General features: G+C 50.3%; 1 protein-coding gene across 1 annotated transcript in view; it reads right to left on the bottom strand.

The window, feature by feature from the left end:
- The window catches only part of LOC139061021 (uncharacterized), a 230,374-nt gene that overhangs the window by 28,828 nt on the left and 185,501 nt on the right, over positions 1-16,045 (bottom strand). Inside the window, exon 10 of the mRNA XM_070540439.1 lies at positions 6,722-7,142. Coding sequence (XP_070396540.1) covers positions 6,722-7,142 — 421 coding nt within the window. The remainder of the gene's footprint in view (positions 1-6,721; positions 7,143-16,045) is intronic.

The raw sequence follows: 16,045 nt of genomic DNA, 5'->3' as shown, positions 1-16,045 counted from the left end.
GCTATGGTTAGGCTACTACTGCCCTTGTTCCGAAAGCTGCACAATTGAAATGAATAAATTTGTTCAAAAGCTAATAAGTCTGCCCGACCTAACTACAATAAAGCAGTGACACGAATAACGTTAAGCACAAAAAGCAGTCCCTATTCAGAAAAGCGATCTGGCAAGCACACACAAATGCGTGCGTGTATGTGCTTGTGTGCGTGTGTGTGCGTGCGCGTGTGCGCGTGCGCGTGTGTGCGTGCGTGTGCATGTCTTGTTTATGCAATATTTCATTTTTGTTTAAGATGAGACAGAGCACGCACTTTAGTATTGGGGAAAGGATTAAACTATCAACTGTGGCTATTCGGTTGACCCTGCTTTCGTAGACTCAATGGCATGCGTTCTTTCTTTACTCCTGCCAGAACGATGGCACAAATAGGTCTGCAATAGCAGTGTATGATCTACGGAAAATCTAGATTACATAATAATATCTCCTTTTTTGTTATGGAATACGGGAATTCAAGTTTATTATTCATTACGTTTCAATTGGATTACTGAGTTACGTTGTGGACGCAACGGAAAGCGCGCGCTTGTACGTCCTCAACTAAGCATCAACATCAACGGTCTAATATGCATCTTACGCTGGCATAACAGGCACACACATAGAGTTAGAAATACTAAATCCGACAATAAGAAGCGCGTATGACACGAAACCAGCTTGCAAACCAACCACTTGCGCAAGGCCTAATGCATGCAGCGAAACCGGTTGTGTTCATCGTAAAGGGGGTTCTTGACCGAGGTATCAAAGCACAGAGGCCACAACTAATGCTAAAGACATCATAAACCAGCGCTCCGCTTTAGAAGTTAGTGGTGCCCTGAAAAAATGTCTCTGCGGTTCTAGGCAAGCGTCGAGAACTCCACAACTAAAAGGTTTTAGTTCGCACACCCTTCGGCGCACAGACTAGTCACAGCAAGCAGCCTTTGCTGTAGCGCTATTACGTGTCAATACGGATGAAGTCTGCCACCCACTCGTGCTTGAGCGCTGAACAGAGATACAGAGCTGAGGCAAACAATACGTAAAAGCAAAAAAGAAACATATTGAATACCGCGACGACACGTACAACAGACGAGAATTCTTTACGTACGTTTAAAATTTCAACAATCAGAACGTGACATTGAAACGACGGTGCGAGACATTTTACACTCCGGGAATTTCAGTAGCAAGCCGCGAATAATTTCCTCTCGGGCAAGTAGCCAGAGTCGGTCGATGAACGCGGCTCCGCGAAGGTCTTCGACGAGCTCGACATGCTGTAGCGCTTGAGCTGCGAGATGGCGTCGAACAACGCGTCGGGAACTCGGGCGTCCTTGGTCTCGGGCAGCTGCTCGACCAGCAGCAAGGCCACGATGGCCAGAGACAGGCCGAGCATCTTCCGCACCGCCGGGTCCTGGCCCTCGAAGAGGCTCATCAGCGCGACGCCGCCCAGAACGCCCGACGAGCAGACGGTGGCGAAGCCTGCGGCGCGATCGGCCGTCGCGTACAGCTCGAGGCAGAAGACGCAGGCGACAGCGAGGTTGACGAACGCGGAGGCCAACACCAGCTCGCCGACGACGACGTAGACGTACGAGTCGCGGCTCGGGAGGGCCAGCTCGACGAGGGCTAGTAGCGCGATGGCGGCGCAGCTCAGCGGGAGACCCAGCATCAGCGCCCTCTTGCGCTCGCAGCGTCGCAGAAATCGAGCCGCCTGCAGGACGCTGACGGCGCGCGGGATCACCAGGACCGCCGCCCGCAAGGAGGACGGAGCTGGCGAGGACAGATCCCGTTCCGGTTCGCCGCATTCCGACGTCTCGCTCATGATGACGATCAGGCTTAAGAAGAGCGCCGACAGCGACGCGGTCCTCGCCACAAATCCGGGCAGGACGATCGTGCTGGCAGCGCTGCCAGGTTGCGGAGACGCCTCCGTGGTGCGACGTTCTTCGGCTATCGCTGAAGCCCTGGCATCACGCAGCTGCCGTACAGCGGCACGGTCCAGTTCGACGTCGCAGCGACGCCCTCCTCCATGAGGGGACGTGGCATTGTGCCTGTCGATGAAGTCGGCGACGCCGCCGGTGACGAGAAGCCACCGCGAGGACTCCCGGACGGCCTGGAAGCTGGTCATTAGCAGGGAGACCGGCACGAGGAAGGCGAACGCCAGCGTTCGTCGGTCGAACACATGCTCGGCGGCGCTGAGAAGGCAAGGAGCCCAGCCGCAGATAATGCTCGCCGCCATCACCCCGCAGAGGTAGTCAGTCCTGCGTTATACCGCGGCAGCTTTATCGGTTTCTTCACTCGTTCCAGTGTACCCGTGAGGCCCCATCGGAAGGCGTTCTTGCAGCTTGTCGCGACATGCTCGAGCCATTTAGTTTCGAAACGGCAATGCGACTTCTGGAAGGAGCGAATCAAGTGTAGCTTTAAGGGGAGCTCTCTTCTGAACAGACAACTGTTCCAGGGGACACAACATCGTTCCAGAAGAGCTATTTGTACAGGTCTGGGAGCGGGATCATGGAGAGGTGAAGTGCTAATCTTAGAAGGCGGGGAGGGAGGCAAAGGCCATGCCTCTCCAATTGGATCGGTCTGGGACTCTTAGTGGACAGTGGCTTGAAGGCTGCGCTTTCACATAATCATCAACATCAGCAGGCTGTCTATGTCCACCGCGGTATGAGGGGCACTCCCAGCAATCTCCAATTACCCCTATCTTTTGCTAGCTAATTCCAAGTTATGCCTGCAGATTTCGTCTTTTCATCACACCAACTAATTTTTGGGTGTCCTCGATTGCGCTGACCTTCCCTTAGCACCCCCTTCTATAACACTAATAGACAACCGGCACACCGTCCTACCTTTTAAGTCACCTACCCAGCTCCATTTTCTTTTTCTTCTAATGTCAACTGAAATATCGGTTATACCCATCTGCTCTCTATTCTTCACCAGTTTCGGTATCACCACTGTCGTGTGGTGACGTCAAGACGCGGAGAACGCTCAAGCGAGACACTGCGAGATTCTGACACTAGCTCCGGCTCGCTCGACCGCCTGTATGTTCCTGCATCGGCCTCATAACAAGCAGCAGCATGGGAGGCCACCAAGTGAGCCTGGGCGAGTGTCGAAGAATCGCAATGTCCAGCTCTCACGTGACCACGTCCTCCCTCCTGACGTCACAACGCGGAAACCTCCTGCAAAATAAAACCGTGAATAGCTGTAGAAAATGTATTATACCACATTATTCAGGGCGCTATATGGGATTTCCCAGTACTTTTTCTATGGTTCAGATGCCTAGGACATTCATATTAAGAAAAAAAAAAGGATGAGTAGTTGGAAATATCCTGTCAGTGTACAGCATGTACAGGATAAGGACACATCCTTCACGGCTGCATTTTAGTGAAGATCATAGTCTCGCAAACGATTCTACCGACAACTATCTCATCGTCACTAATCACGATTATCGTTGTAACTTACTTTATAAAATAAAGTGGGGTGGTTACAAAAGAAAAGGTCTATTACGTTAGCACATGACCCACTGTGCCTTGTGGGGGAGTTGACAATTGACAAACTGATGCAATGCAAGCTCGTTAATAAGTTCCTCAACTGTCAAATATACACGGGTCAGACAGCTAACATAAGACGGTGGCGTAACTTTTCTACTGTCAATATCCGATAGGTTCAAGTCGCCTCTCAACAGAACGTGCTCAGCACCTGAAGTATAGCCAATGCTTCAGACAAAGCTTAAAGCGGGAGCGCATTGTCACTGTTCGGAGAACGATAAAAAAATCACCCAAAGCAACATGGTGTGCACCAGACAGTTCAATTTTACGCCACACAGCTTTGCACTCAAGGAATTGTCCACGATATTGACAAGCTTTTTAATCTACTGTCAACCAGGATGAAAACGCCTCCACAACTTCGCGGTAGGAGTTTGCATGAGATGGAAAAAAAATCTGTGTTGCGAATGATATCGTCTACGCACGACTCGGTGCCTGAGATGATATCGCCGTTCGTATAGTAGACACGAAATCCAAAAACTCATCCTTTTTTTATGCTCCAACAGTTCTCGATCGACGAAGGCAAGTGCTTGCTGATTGCACTTTTGCCGTCGCACGAGCGGTATTGATTGCTATTGTACCGTTTCAACGTTATCGTTAATCTTACTATATTATTCCTTCAATGACTCCTCAGAACCTCAACGGGCGATATGCACAATGGAATACGGCAGCTCGCAGGCACAACAATAGGATTATTAGTGCTTCCAACACATTGGGCACTGTGGCCTTCGAAAAAAAGAAAGATAACACTGCACGCCTGCGCGTCTGCAGTCACAGTGTATTCGCTTTGGTGCGTAATATTAAATACACAGGAGCTCATCAGTCTGCGTCACGTAGCGGCAGAAATAAGCTACCTTTCGTTCGATTATATTTATCCGAAACCGGTATGAACCCTCATGAACTGGTTCGGACAGGTTTAAACCGTTGCTTCGGAGACGAGCCTAAACGGAACCGGGTAATATCCAGAAGCAAAAGGGTGGCTGCTGGTGAGGTCGATGAAACATTCTTCAGGCAAGGCGTAATCCTTTCTAGTAGGCAAATCGGAGAAAGAAACGAAGAAGGTGACAGTTCTGTTCTTTTTACAATAAGAATTTCTTCTTTGTCTAATGAATGTTTCACCTTTTGTACACCCTGGCTAGAGGCGCGACACCTTATCAACGACACCACGCTCATCTGCTCCGTCCGCCTTAGCGGCAGCGGAAGCTCCGGCCACACCGCGTTAGATGACGTCAGCACGTCTCATGAAGCCGTTTCTAACATAGAAGACGCCACGTTGTATCAAGCAGACCAGGCGAGTCCGAAAACAGCCACAGCGTCGAGTGCCGCCGAGCGTATGGGGCTCTTGCGTTGCCCAGGGGGCACTGCGAAAAAGGTGCTAAAAAGCGCCCTCTGTGCTAAAATGGGTCGTACCAAGCTCGGTCGTCTGCTTCGGAAAGCACGTTTACAATATGGACCCGCCACTTTCGGTTGTGTTGTTTCACGGCTTGCAGCGAATATCGGGCGCCGAAGATTTTTTCAGGGGTGGCACGCTGCGTAAAGGCAAGAAATTATGCAGTGCCGAATACGTGTACGCCGTTCAAGAATTAGGCGGCGAAGTTTTAGCACCGTGTCAATCGCAAGTGAAGCGAGTCGCGTACGAAGTGGAACTTCAGGTAAGGTTTGCACGCTAGCTGCTAGATTCAGGCGCACAAACGCGAAGAAATGCTTGCTATAAATGAATCCACAGCAGCGATAAGCAGACATCACGTGTACGGAACTGCTCGAGCACAAGACGGTACGCGCCGCGATGTACGAACTGCTCGAGCGCACGATCGTACGCGCCGCGACGGCAGCGGTCTTTCGACATGCCGCGAAACGGCGGGCCTCCTGCAATCTTTGTTGACTGCATGCCGCTAAACAAGTAGTTATGCCTGCGTTGTAGTAGCGGCCATCTGTCCCTTTTAGTAACTGGTAATAACTGATGCGATGCATATGAGCTCGCACATACGTGCGAATCGCGCTGCAGCGCGAGCTCGTGCGCTACTCGCTTGATGTAGGTTTTAATGACAGCGCTCGAACATCGATGTGCTGCAATCAATACTGCCATTTTTCTGCGCTGCCTCAACGTGCTGGCTTGAGATCAAGGATGAGCTCATTTAACTCTCTTCACCTGTGCTGCTCGTAGTGGAGTAGTGAATTGTCATCGAATGAGCCCGACCATTTGTGCTCATTTGCACACACCTGGTCACTTCACCACTTCGCATCGGTCGAACTGTTAATTGTCGCTGTGGCCGGGTCTGGAATCGTGAATTACCAGCCATGCCTGCTGCTATGTCGGTCGGCTGTCGGGACTGTAGGTGTAAAAGACCGAACATTAGAACGCAGATAATCCAGCAAGCTTCAAGACAGGCGAAGCAGTCAGCATGGCGCGAAGTTTCGCTTACTCAGCGCGACGAACTGCAGCTATGCAGCGCGCCTGACGCTCCACTTCGTGAGGCCTTGAAGGAAAACGGCAGAATCTGATGTTGAGATTCAGGCCTTCTTAATTGTTCATGGCAGCCCACGGCGTAGAAGTAATGACGGTGACGCCTATTCGAGGCTGGGCTAGGTCTCTCCAGATCGGCGTCACCGATTCCTTCTGCTCCTAGCATTACGTCCCACGGCACACGGAGAGTCCGTTTTCGTTAAACTATAGGCTGCGGCGAGCTCGCATCGTGGTCGGCGTGGTCTGTGAGAAGTGACGAGCCCTTTCGCACTCGCAACAGGGCAGAAAAAAGTGCAAATTGACCCAAAACTCGGCCTAGAAACGTGCTTCGCCACAGCCAGGGTTGAATACGACCCACGCTGGTACGACCCAGATGTCGTTTCCCGCGCCGCCACCAGGCGCCGCTACTATACCTCAAACTCCAGCGCAAGACGCCCATAACATGGGATGCAACAGAAAGCACTCTCCCATCGCAGCTAAAACAGGCAGACGCCTATTATTAAAGGGAGCTTTACGCAATTAGACGGCGCTACAGCACCCATTAAAAAAAGTCTATAGATAAGTGGCGTTCATAATGCACCCCACTGGAAGGCTATCGTGCTTTCGCTGTACTGCCGGCAGTCACAAAAAGGACCGCTGACGTCATGGCCGCCGCGTTTGGAACATCGTGACTATTCGTGGTGAAAAAAAAAATGCGCAATCACCCACCTGCTGGCTTCGTAGGTGACCTCGAACAGAAGAACGATGGAAACGAGCGAGAAGCCGTTCAGCGAGCCCGCCACCACCATGCGCAGCAGGACGAGCTGCAGGAACGAGTGCGCGTGCACGGTCAACGCCGCGGCGGCCACCGCGAGCACGGCGCACGCGAGCAGGACCGGCCTGCGACCCGTTCTGTCCGCCATCTTGCCGAGGCAGGGCGCGCAGACGACGCCCCCGAGGTAGGTGTAGAGGCGCGCCGCGAGCACCAGCCACGCGTTGGAGCACACCAGGTCCCACTCGTTCAGGGCCGTGAGGACGTCCGGAGGCAGGTCGTAGTCCCAGTCACTGCACGGGAGCTCGCCCCGAGGCTGGGCGACGACCCCGGGCCACAACGCCGAGGAGGACGCGGAGCCCGATGTGGCCGCTGCTGCTGCGTCGTCCAGAGAGAGAGCGAACTTGCGTGAAGTTATATCGCAGTATCGGCCAACGGGAGAAGCAATAGAGAGCTTTAGTTTAGGGGACGCAAGCGGCTTGCCTACACAAGAACTAGGGCCGAAGGTACTCCGAATGCGCAGACCCTACGTCTGCGTCTGCGCATGCGCAGAACCGTCGCCCCTGCTTCTTGCGTATGCAAGCCGCTTGCGTCCCGTAAACGAAAGCTATCTAACGACTGCGATTGTTATGCGGGATTTTATGTGATCAGCCTCGCCTCCCCACCCGCCCAACGTCGGAATCGCGCACCAAATGAGCCATACGTAAGCAGCGCGAGCAACCGAAATTTAGATAGATCACTGGCGCATGTGGTACACACGTTTCGTTTGAGGGGTTCCTGATCACTGCATTCCTGATCTGTCACCGAATGCTGTCAATGCAGTACTAAACAAAGACAGAATGCGTGTAGTTTCCCGGGATGGCGAAACTCCTGGACCGTAAACCGTCAACCACTTTGCGATAACGAACTGTAAGCAAACTCGTCAACTCTGAACACGCCTGTGTGTATACTACGCACCCGTGCCGTGCGAGTAGGGAAACCTGTAGACGGTGCATCTGCTGTAGCGGCCATCGAGATCCACGGGAACGGAGGCGTTCTTCCAGGCCTGCGCGCTCTGGTTGGCGAACTCGGGCGGCTGCCTGCACCAGTGGTCCACCGCGTCGACGGGCGCCAGCAGCCGCATCGACTGGTAGTGGAAGGCGAGCGCCCCGAGCGACAGCTGGGCGCAGGCCAAGATGCGCAGCTGGTGCGATCCCTGGCCCAGAATCTCGCTCGTCGACGGCTCGGCCGACGTGAGGCGGTACGACTGCGCGTCGCCGAACGTGACCGTACTCAGTCCGCGCGATTTGCGCTTGGGCGACGGCGACAGCGTGGGGTGCTGGCCATCGTAAGAGACCTGCGCATGCACGTGCCAGTTCAGAAAAGAAAATCAAAGGGGCCTCAGGAGGCGCTGGTTGAAATTGCGCCGCTGCCATGCTTGTCGCGATATCTATAGAAATTGCGGACCACGTGGTGTAACAGAGTGATTAAATGCTTGCGGCATCGGCCAGTCGTTCCACGAACGCATGCGCTCGTCCTCATACGCTCCGTCTCTACAACCCTGTGCGGTGCAAAGAAGGCAAGGGCTCGTTATCAGCCGTTCACTAACCAGCCTATCGTGCGCGTTCTGAGAAGGGAAGAGGGCTCTTCCACTGCCCGTTGCTAATGCTTCCGACAAGCTTCCTTTGAATCGTCGTCGCGCTGAGAGAGGTTACAGGTCGACAATGGATGAGCCTCTATTCTGGTTTGCTGTCGTGACCCGTAATTTTTGCTTCAGTGCCCGGGGTCGGGGAGGCCGAGTACGCCTACCCAGTTGACGATAGTGACCGAGGATAGTACGCGATGACCATGCAGTATGCACGAACCGGAAGGGCCCAAGGTCTGCTTCTAGATTTGCTCAGAGGACAGGCGTGGGCCTCCCTGACGGTAGCAAGCTTCCTTGTCGAAAACCTCCGCACCATGCTCAAGCTTCCCTTTTTGGTCAAGCATTGACTACTTGTAGTCCCATGCGTTGTGGGCAAGTTGTGCAGTCGACCTATTTTTACTTGAATGTTCTGCCCCGAGCTGAGCCGGTGTTGTGGACGCCAGGATATCAACGAAAAAGAATTTCATGGGGCGTTCTATTTGTGGTCACGTTACAGCCTGTCTTCGTCGGTGTGAAATGGCAGCGCTGCCAAATATACAGTATATAACCATATAAAATGTTTATCATGATACAAATATATTATCGAACTATACAGCAATCGTTTCGTGGCTTACCGCCGGTGACGGCAGCTCCAAAGACGGCGGCATCACCAGCTTGTCATCCTTCTCGATAGGGGCGTAGCCGGACACTGGTCGGCTTTGGGCCAATACATTCTCCGACTCATCCACATCTCGCATACCAATGGCCTGTGTACGTGCATAAAAAGTAGAAAAATAAAGAACTCGATGTAGTATCCAAGTATCCCCAGATACATCTTCGGTTGACAACAGACGTAGAACAACGTGACGTAGAACGAGACGTCTTTGAGATCGAGAAAAGAGCCTCAGCCTGCATTTCAGTTAAAACAGCATGAAACGTAGAGCAAACCGTCCGGCAACGTCAGATCGTCATTCCCGCTACAAGCTACATCGAGGCGTAAAGCCACCTTCTCTACAATCATATGAAACGAACGAAGCGACTAGCCACATTTTTTCACAGCTGTGTTTGTGCAATAGCCACATATAGGTGTTAGGTCGTGCTGTCCGGGGGCAAAGCTTGCAAGGCCCGCAACAAAATCGGGCGTTTTGAGAAGCTGTCTCGTTCGACGCTGCAGTTCAACCAGTAAGTCATTACAAGCTCAAGCAGTAACGAGTATGTCCTTGTAGCTATGACAAACATAATAGACCCCGTGAGCAACTGTCCAAAGTTTACAACAAACCAATTGCCTTTCTGATCGACTCAAATCAGTCATGTGTCAGTCATCATTGAAGACGGTCTGCCTAACTGTAACAGCAACAGCTACTGTGAAGAAATTTCGAAGTTTTCGATACAGAGCAACGTCTTTCTTAGAGCTGTCTGAGAACCTCTGTTTGACATACAAAAGTGTACTGTAGAAGACGTCTTTCTTTTCCCAGGAGTTCTCCAGCAGCAACTTCTATTGACTTTGTACTTGTCACATATCAAATTGAAGTATTTTTAGAGGAAAAGTCAATCGTCCACATGATTCTCAGCCATATTACAAGAAATTAAAAAGCTCAAAGATTTAAAATCTGTTTGTAGACGAAAACGTCCCTCCAATTTCTCAATCTCACAGATGCACACATATGCATTGCACACACGTACGGAGCAGCAGTTGATCTCAAACCATTGATGTCCAGGGTATAGTTATCATTCCCAAGCATGTTAACGAGAATAGAATATGCATTATTATGTGCATTCTCAACACAGTGATTGAAAGCCAAAAACAGCTGCACCCAACTGTAGACGACATCACTGTGCCATTGAATTGAGCAACAGTTTTATCCAACTTTGATTTCAAGAATGTCTACCGTCGATTGGATTCCTCTAGACAGCTCATGACGTTTTCCACACTTGTTGGCCTATTTCGCTGCAAGTGTCTCATCTTCAACACTTGCAGTGCCGCAGAAATATTTTATGACACCATCCACCAAGGGCTAAACAATATCGCTAATGTGTTGAACGTCAGCGACAATATCTTGGTCTTTGGTACAACTGAACGAGAGCACAACGCTACATTTAACGGGGCTTCTCGCGAGTCAGAACGCCAGAGACGCCACAAGAAGTCAATTATCTTATCCGCATGGTGTATTATCCCGGTTGTATTTTGCGGAACCTCGTAGATCTCACATGACCTTTGCGCTAGTTGACACTCAGAAAGCAACTAGTGAATGGTCTGCCTGCAATCATCAGGCCTTCAACAATTAGAAACAAGCCATGTCAAACACTTCGAGACTGGCCTACTTTGACCCGTACAACCACAGAAAATGTGTCGTTGACGCCATCGCTTAGACCACATGTGTTTCGTGCAATTCTGACTCAAACATCGTCCTATGCAAGCAGAGCGATAACAGTTGAAAGTCGCTATTCCCAGATAAAACTGGAGATGCTGGAGGCTGTGTTGTGCACAGATCATTTTCCACTTTACTTGTGCAGAGCCGACTTCGGTCGTCTCACAGATCACAAGCCTTTGGTTACTATTCTGGGAAACCCAGATCAGCTCGCGACCTGCCCGTGCACCGCGCTTTGCTTTACAGATACAGCAGAAGGCATACGACGTGCAGCATACTGCCAGCAGCAGAAATACACCGTGCTTCCTAAAACATCCAGTGCCCCTCGAGACGCTGGAAACTCGAATCGACAACAAAGTACTAGATTTCTATGTTCACTTTATCCAGCGCCACTGCATCCCAAGAGCCTCAATACAGGAAACAGTCAAACAAACAGATCCACAACTGCCGCAGCTTGTGAAAGTCATCCCGCATATTTTGCTGAGGATGTCAAAAAGAAAGCCATTTGTACCAATAAGAGCACGATTGACAACACCACCAGAAGGTATTAATCCTAGTGGAACACGTCCGGTTCTCCGGATGAAACTCCGGGAACGTGCTGTACCACATGCACACCGTCGACACCAAAAGATTATGCCGACTTGTTGCTGTCGCCAGACACGGAAGGTAGAACCTCTGCAACAGCCCGAGCCTCCCCATCAATGGTATCCTATCCGTGACAGGAGACAACACGGCCGCCTTGATGAGTGCATATGTTTTGTTAGCCTTGTAAGGCTTAGAAGATATCGATTATTAAGTGACTATAAACTTTGCGTGCGAAGCACATAAAATGGGAGTATAAAATGTGTGCTCAAAATACTGGGGAAACTTTGCGCTAAGAAAACGCGTCAATACCGCGTCAAGTGTCAGCGTTAGTTCGTGTTTATTTGTGTGCACAGTTTGCTTGTGTTTAATGGTTTGTTCAGTTAACCTTGTTGTGCTTTCTCAGTTCAACTTTTTCCTCGTAGTGTAGCGCCCGACTTCAGCCACATACGATTCAGGTGGCACACAAGGTTGGCACACAACAAGACAGCTTCCTAACCCGCGAGTCTTTTCCGCGTCTGGATCTATTGCAATCTAAGCCATCAAGTTTCATGCCAACGTTACTTAGGATAGATATGTTGTTTCATTGACTTATCGATGTACATGACACAGGTCAACAATGGCCTCGTGTACTTTAAGTTGAACAGGGCAGAGTCGATTAATCGATCGCCTTGACAGACCTGCCAAACAGAAGTCTGTGGGCCTAACTACGACACGACTGCGTAGATTTGGCTGACTGACTGACCGACCGACCGAGCAACCGACCGATTGATTGATTGATTGATTGATTGATTGATTGATTGATTGATTGATTGATTGATTGATTGATTGATTGATTGATTGATTGATTGATTGATTGATTGATTGATTGATTGATTGATCCGACCGACTTCTGCACCAGCCCAGTGTTCTTAAACTGGGCCACGTTGACACGTCCAGACATCGAGAAAACGTGCTCACTGCCGCCATGTCCGGATCTGTGTCACCGTGCGTGATGCCGGTGCTCTCCGAGTCCTCAGCAGCCAGCGCGATGGACCCGAGCTTCTCGTCCCTAATGACGCTGCTGCTTTTGCCACACGGCCCGGCCGCACCGCGGGTTGTGGTCGTCGTAGCGTTCTCGGGAACAACCTTGGCCACCGGCGTCGAAGTGGCGCTGCGGGTGGCAGCCAGGTCGGCCCCTGGGTCGATCGAGATGGTCGTCGACGACACGGCCTCCTTAAGGGGCGTGGACGCGTTGGATGGGAAGAGCATGCTCGCCTCGGAGACACGCGACATTGACGGTGTTGGCGTCTCACCGCCATGCCTCTTCTTCGATTTTCTGCAACAGGGCGATCGGACGACGCCGTATCAGCATGCGTACTACCCTGAGCAAAAGTTTACGAACTGGGAATTTCGCGTTAAAACCGATTTTAATTTGCGCATTTTACTGTAGCTTGAATTCGAGGATTGCAGTCGAAATATGGCGATGAGATCTTTTCAGAAAAACCATCAATTTCATGTTGTGGGCCTGAATTACGAATTGATTCCGTTTCTCCACAAGCCTGTGCTATGCGACTCAATAGAGAAGTGCCACACTGGGAACGACCCTTCCCCCGGAAATTTCGGTGTTTGTACGTGGCTTGTCCATTCTTTACTTTTTTCCCTCATCCTCCCCATTTGAGAGCGTAACGCTCTCCCTAAAAACAATTTCTGGCTACGTTTGTGCTCACGGGTGCACGACTTGGCACGGCGCGTTGCAAAAGTGAGCCTGCAGCCATAAAGTTTTCTGCAACAATTATTATGAGAGAACTCTGACATAGTGATTGTTTAACTGCAACGAGAATACTGGGCATATAATTATGCTCGTGTTTGTGTGAGTTGCATGTTCTTGTGACGTTTCTGACCCCGCTTTAGCTTTCCTAAGTTCCAAGAAATCACATTTTGCTATACCCGCAGGGAACAATTTTCTACGTACATGCATAATCTATGTGAATTCTTCCGTATATGGCGAAATTTCTTTTCTTTTTCACTATAACAAACTTTGCAAAGCCGTTTAAAGCCAGAAGAACGAAGCTTACGCAAATCTTTGTACTGCCCGTCAGTCCCATGCTGACTGAACCACCATACTTACTGGTGGTTCAGACAGCCCGGGAACATGTCGCCGTAGACACTAGCGCCAGAGTTTTCTCCAATAACTTTCACAAGAAACTGTGGACTATGCATGGCCTCCGAGAAAGCGAGCTGGAAGTAGCTCGCGCAATCTCTAAGGCCATCAGCTATAGCGGACCTAATAAACTTCCGCAGTCATGTAATCGCAGTGCAGTTTGCTGGGAAAGAAACGGCTTGTTTTCTTCTCCATCTGATGCGCGGAGTGTGTCTTCTTTACATCTTAAAATAATATAATCGCGATTCATCCCCTAAAGACGTCTGCATGTAATTTCTCGTGCGTTCTACGGCAAACTTATAAATTTGTGATTAACTCTAAACAAGAAAGCATTGCAAATTTGTGGCCCTGTTTATAATAGTCTAAAGGGTCGGAAGAAACAATAACGGTTGCATGTAATAATTTTGGCTTCTGTGCATAAAGGCGGACGTACACATTAAAAAGAAATTCATGTAGAAACCCATGCTGCGCTTCTACGTTTCTGGCGATTTCTATCAAGGTTGGTACCCCTGTTGGATCCGCTAAAGAACCGAAACCTTTAAATGCCAAGTGCCAAACCCTATCTTCGAGAACGTTGAGGCGAGCCTGTTTTTCGACAGTGGTCACGTGTATCATGGATAGGTTAGGCAACGGTCCGCTTGATGATTGCGCTGCATGTATCATGCGTTCATTTTCTTAGTTGATCTGTGGAGATATTATGCGTCAAAAATGGCGTTTTGTTGTATGTTCGAGACAAGATTACGCCGCTTTTCTTCTACGTTTGTCACTGGTCATCCATGTGAATCTACAACAAGGTTCCGGGGAGGGCCGGAGGGAGGAACAGGGGACTGTCGCTGGCTCGTTGGTTCGTCCATTCGTTCAGGCTACTCGCATACTATGGCAATGGTCTTCGATGGTTTCTACACATATTTTTTTCAGTAAACGCAAGAATTAAGTATGACGACGAACGACGCAACCCATCTAGCTGAGGGTGAGGAGGGGAGAAAAATTATTAGCGGAGAGTGAGGGTCAGTATGGAGATGGGTAAACATTTACCAGGTGAGGATGAGGCTCACGTGAGAAGGAATCATGTGTTGGGTTCGGCAGAAAAAACGGAAGATCATTTACTCAGCTCTGTTGGCGAGTTGTTTGGTCTGAAAGAAGCGAGAGATTAATTTTCCTTAAATTTCAGTAAGCCCGCGCTTAGATAAAATGGGCTTGATCCAGCGCCGTGCGTGAACTGCGAAGAACGCGACGTTGTTATGAACGTTGTTTTTACTGCAGCTGGAAAACAAAACTGTTCGCAAATTCGAGATATAGCAGACGACTACTCCTGATTGGCACAGCAGGGCGCCAGGCGGCGTCCAAGTTTGTGGCACCTTACTGATTATACACTACCGAAAAGGGCCCAGTAACGCAGCAGCTCACCTCCTCTTGGACGTTGCCGAGGTCCCCGTGCCGGCCCGGGAGCGACTCCGATGACGTTTCGGCGCCTCGGAATCTTTTCCTTCTGCCTTGGAGTACGTGCCTCCTTCGCTCATGGGGTCAGCTGGACGCGAGGAGACGTTCTTGGTCGGAGAACTCGATCGCGGCGAAACACGAAACGGCGTTCGATTCAACTTCTTCTTCGTAACCTTTTAGGCACGTGCCCTCTGCTAAGGCACGCGGAAGCTTTGGCCTACATAGAGTTCCAAAAATGCATGTCATTTTTAGTACGATGCCCCTTGCTGCGGCACTAGCTTTTGTTTTCTTTATATACAGAATACTGTCTCAGAATACTCGAGAATATACTTTCTGCGTCCCTCTTTTGTGCTTCGCACTGCACCAATTAGCCTGTGGTCACGGCACTTTGCCCTACCTAACCCTTCTGCATCCTGCACTATGCTCGGATGTGCAGAAAGTATGAAATATATTTCGTTTCTTGTGCCTCCATTAAGGCTTTTCCAGGTCCACTGCCTGTTACCTCGATTCCCGGGGAAAGTATTCATTATTCGGAGCCTATTCCTTTACGGGAATTCTACCAACATCTCCGCTCTAGTGTTCCTAGAATCGAATCCGTAGCTGCCAATTGCTCGTTTCCCAGCCTGCTTTTTGTCCACTTTTGCACTTAAGTCTCCCATGGCTGCGCAGCACCTGACCGCCGCCTTGGTCCGGTGCTGCGCCGCCGCTGAGGATTGAAGGCCGTAGCTTAATTGCAGGAGTCGTGAGGCAGGTAGTGACCGCGTACTGTACCAGGAGGCCAATTCTTGTTCTGATGAGGGAGAGCCTTTTGATGAAGCTCAGCGGACCTTCGCGCACCTGCACGAAGGCCCACTAAGCGAGTCCAGTTTAGCCCTACTAGCTCTCGGCACTGTTTTTTTTTTGCTCCGGTGTCGATAACACGATAAAGCACAATAATTAAATGATTGCAGGGTGCGGTGTGAGTGTAGTTCACTCTTTCGTACCTGGTTGTTTGTGTCGACGTGTACTTCTTTCGTACAAGCGCAATTAAAGCAAGGCGATGCTGTGCCACACACGTTTCTTGAATGGCGAACTTGAAATATGTGAACGCGAAACACGTTGCTACTTGAAGTTCAACTACGAAACGCTTGGTACTTTGTTACAT

The sequence above is a fragment of the Dermacentor albipictus genome, chromosome 6, assembly GCF_038994185.2.
Source record: "Dermacentor albipictus isolate Rhodes 1998 colony chromosome 6, USDA_Dalb.pri_finalv2, whole genome shotgun sequence".
NCBI lineage: Eukaryota > Metazoa > Arthropoda > Arachnida > Ixodida > Ixodidae > Dermacentor > Dermacentor albipictus.
The sequence above is the reverse complement of the archived record's forward strand: the minus strand, read 5'-3'. Positions and strand labels throughout refer to the sequence as shown.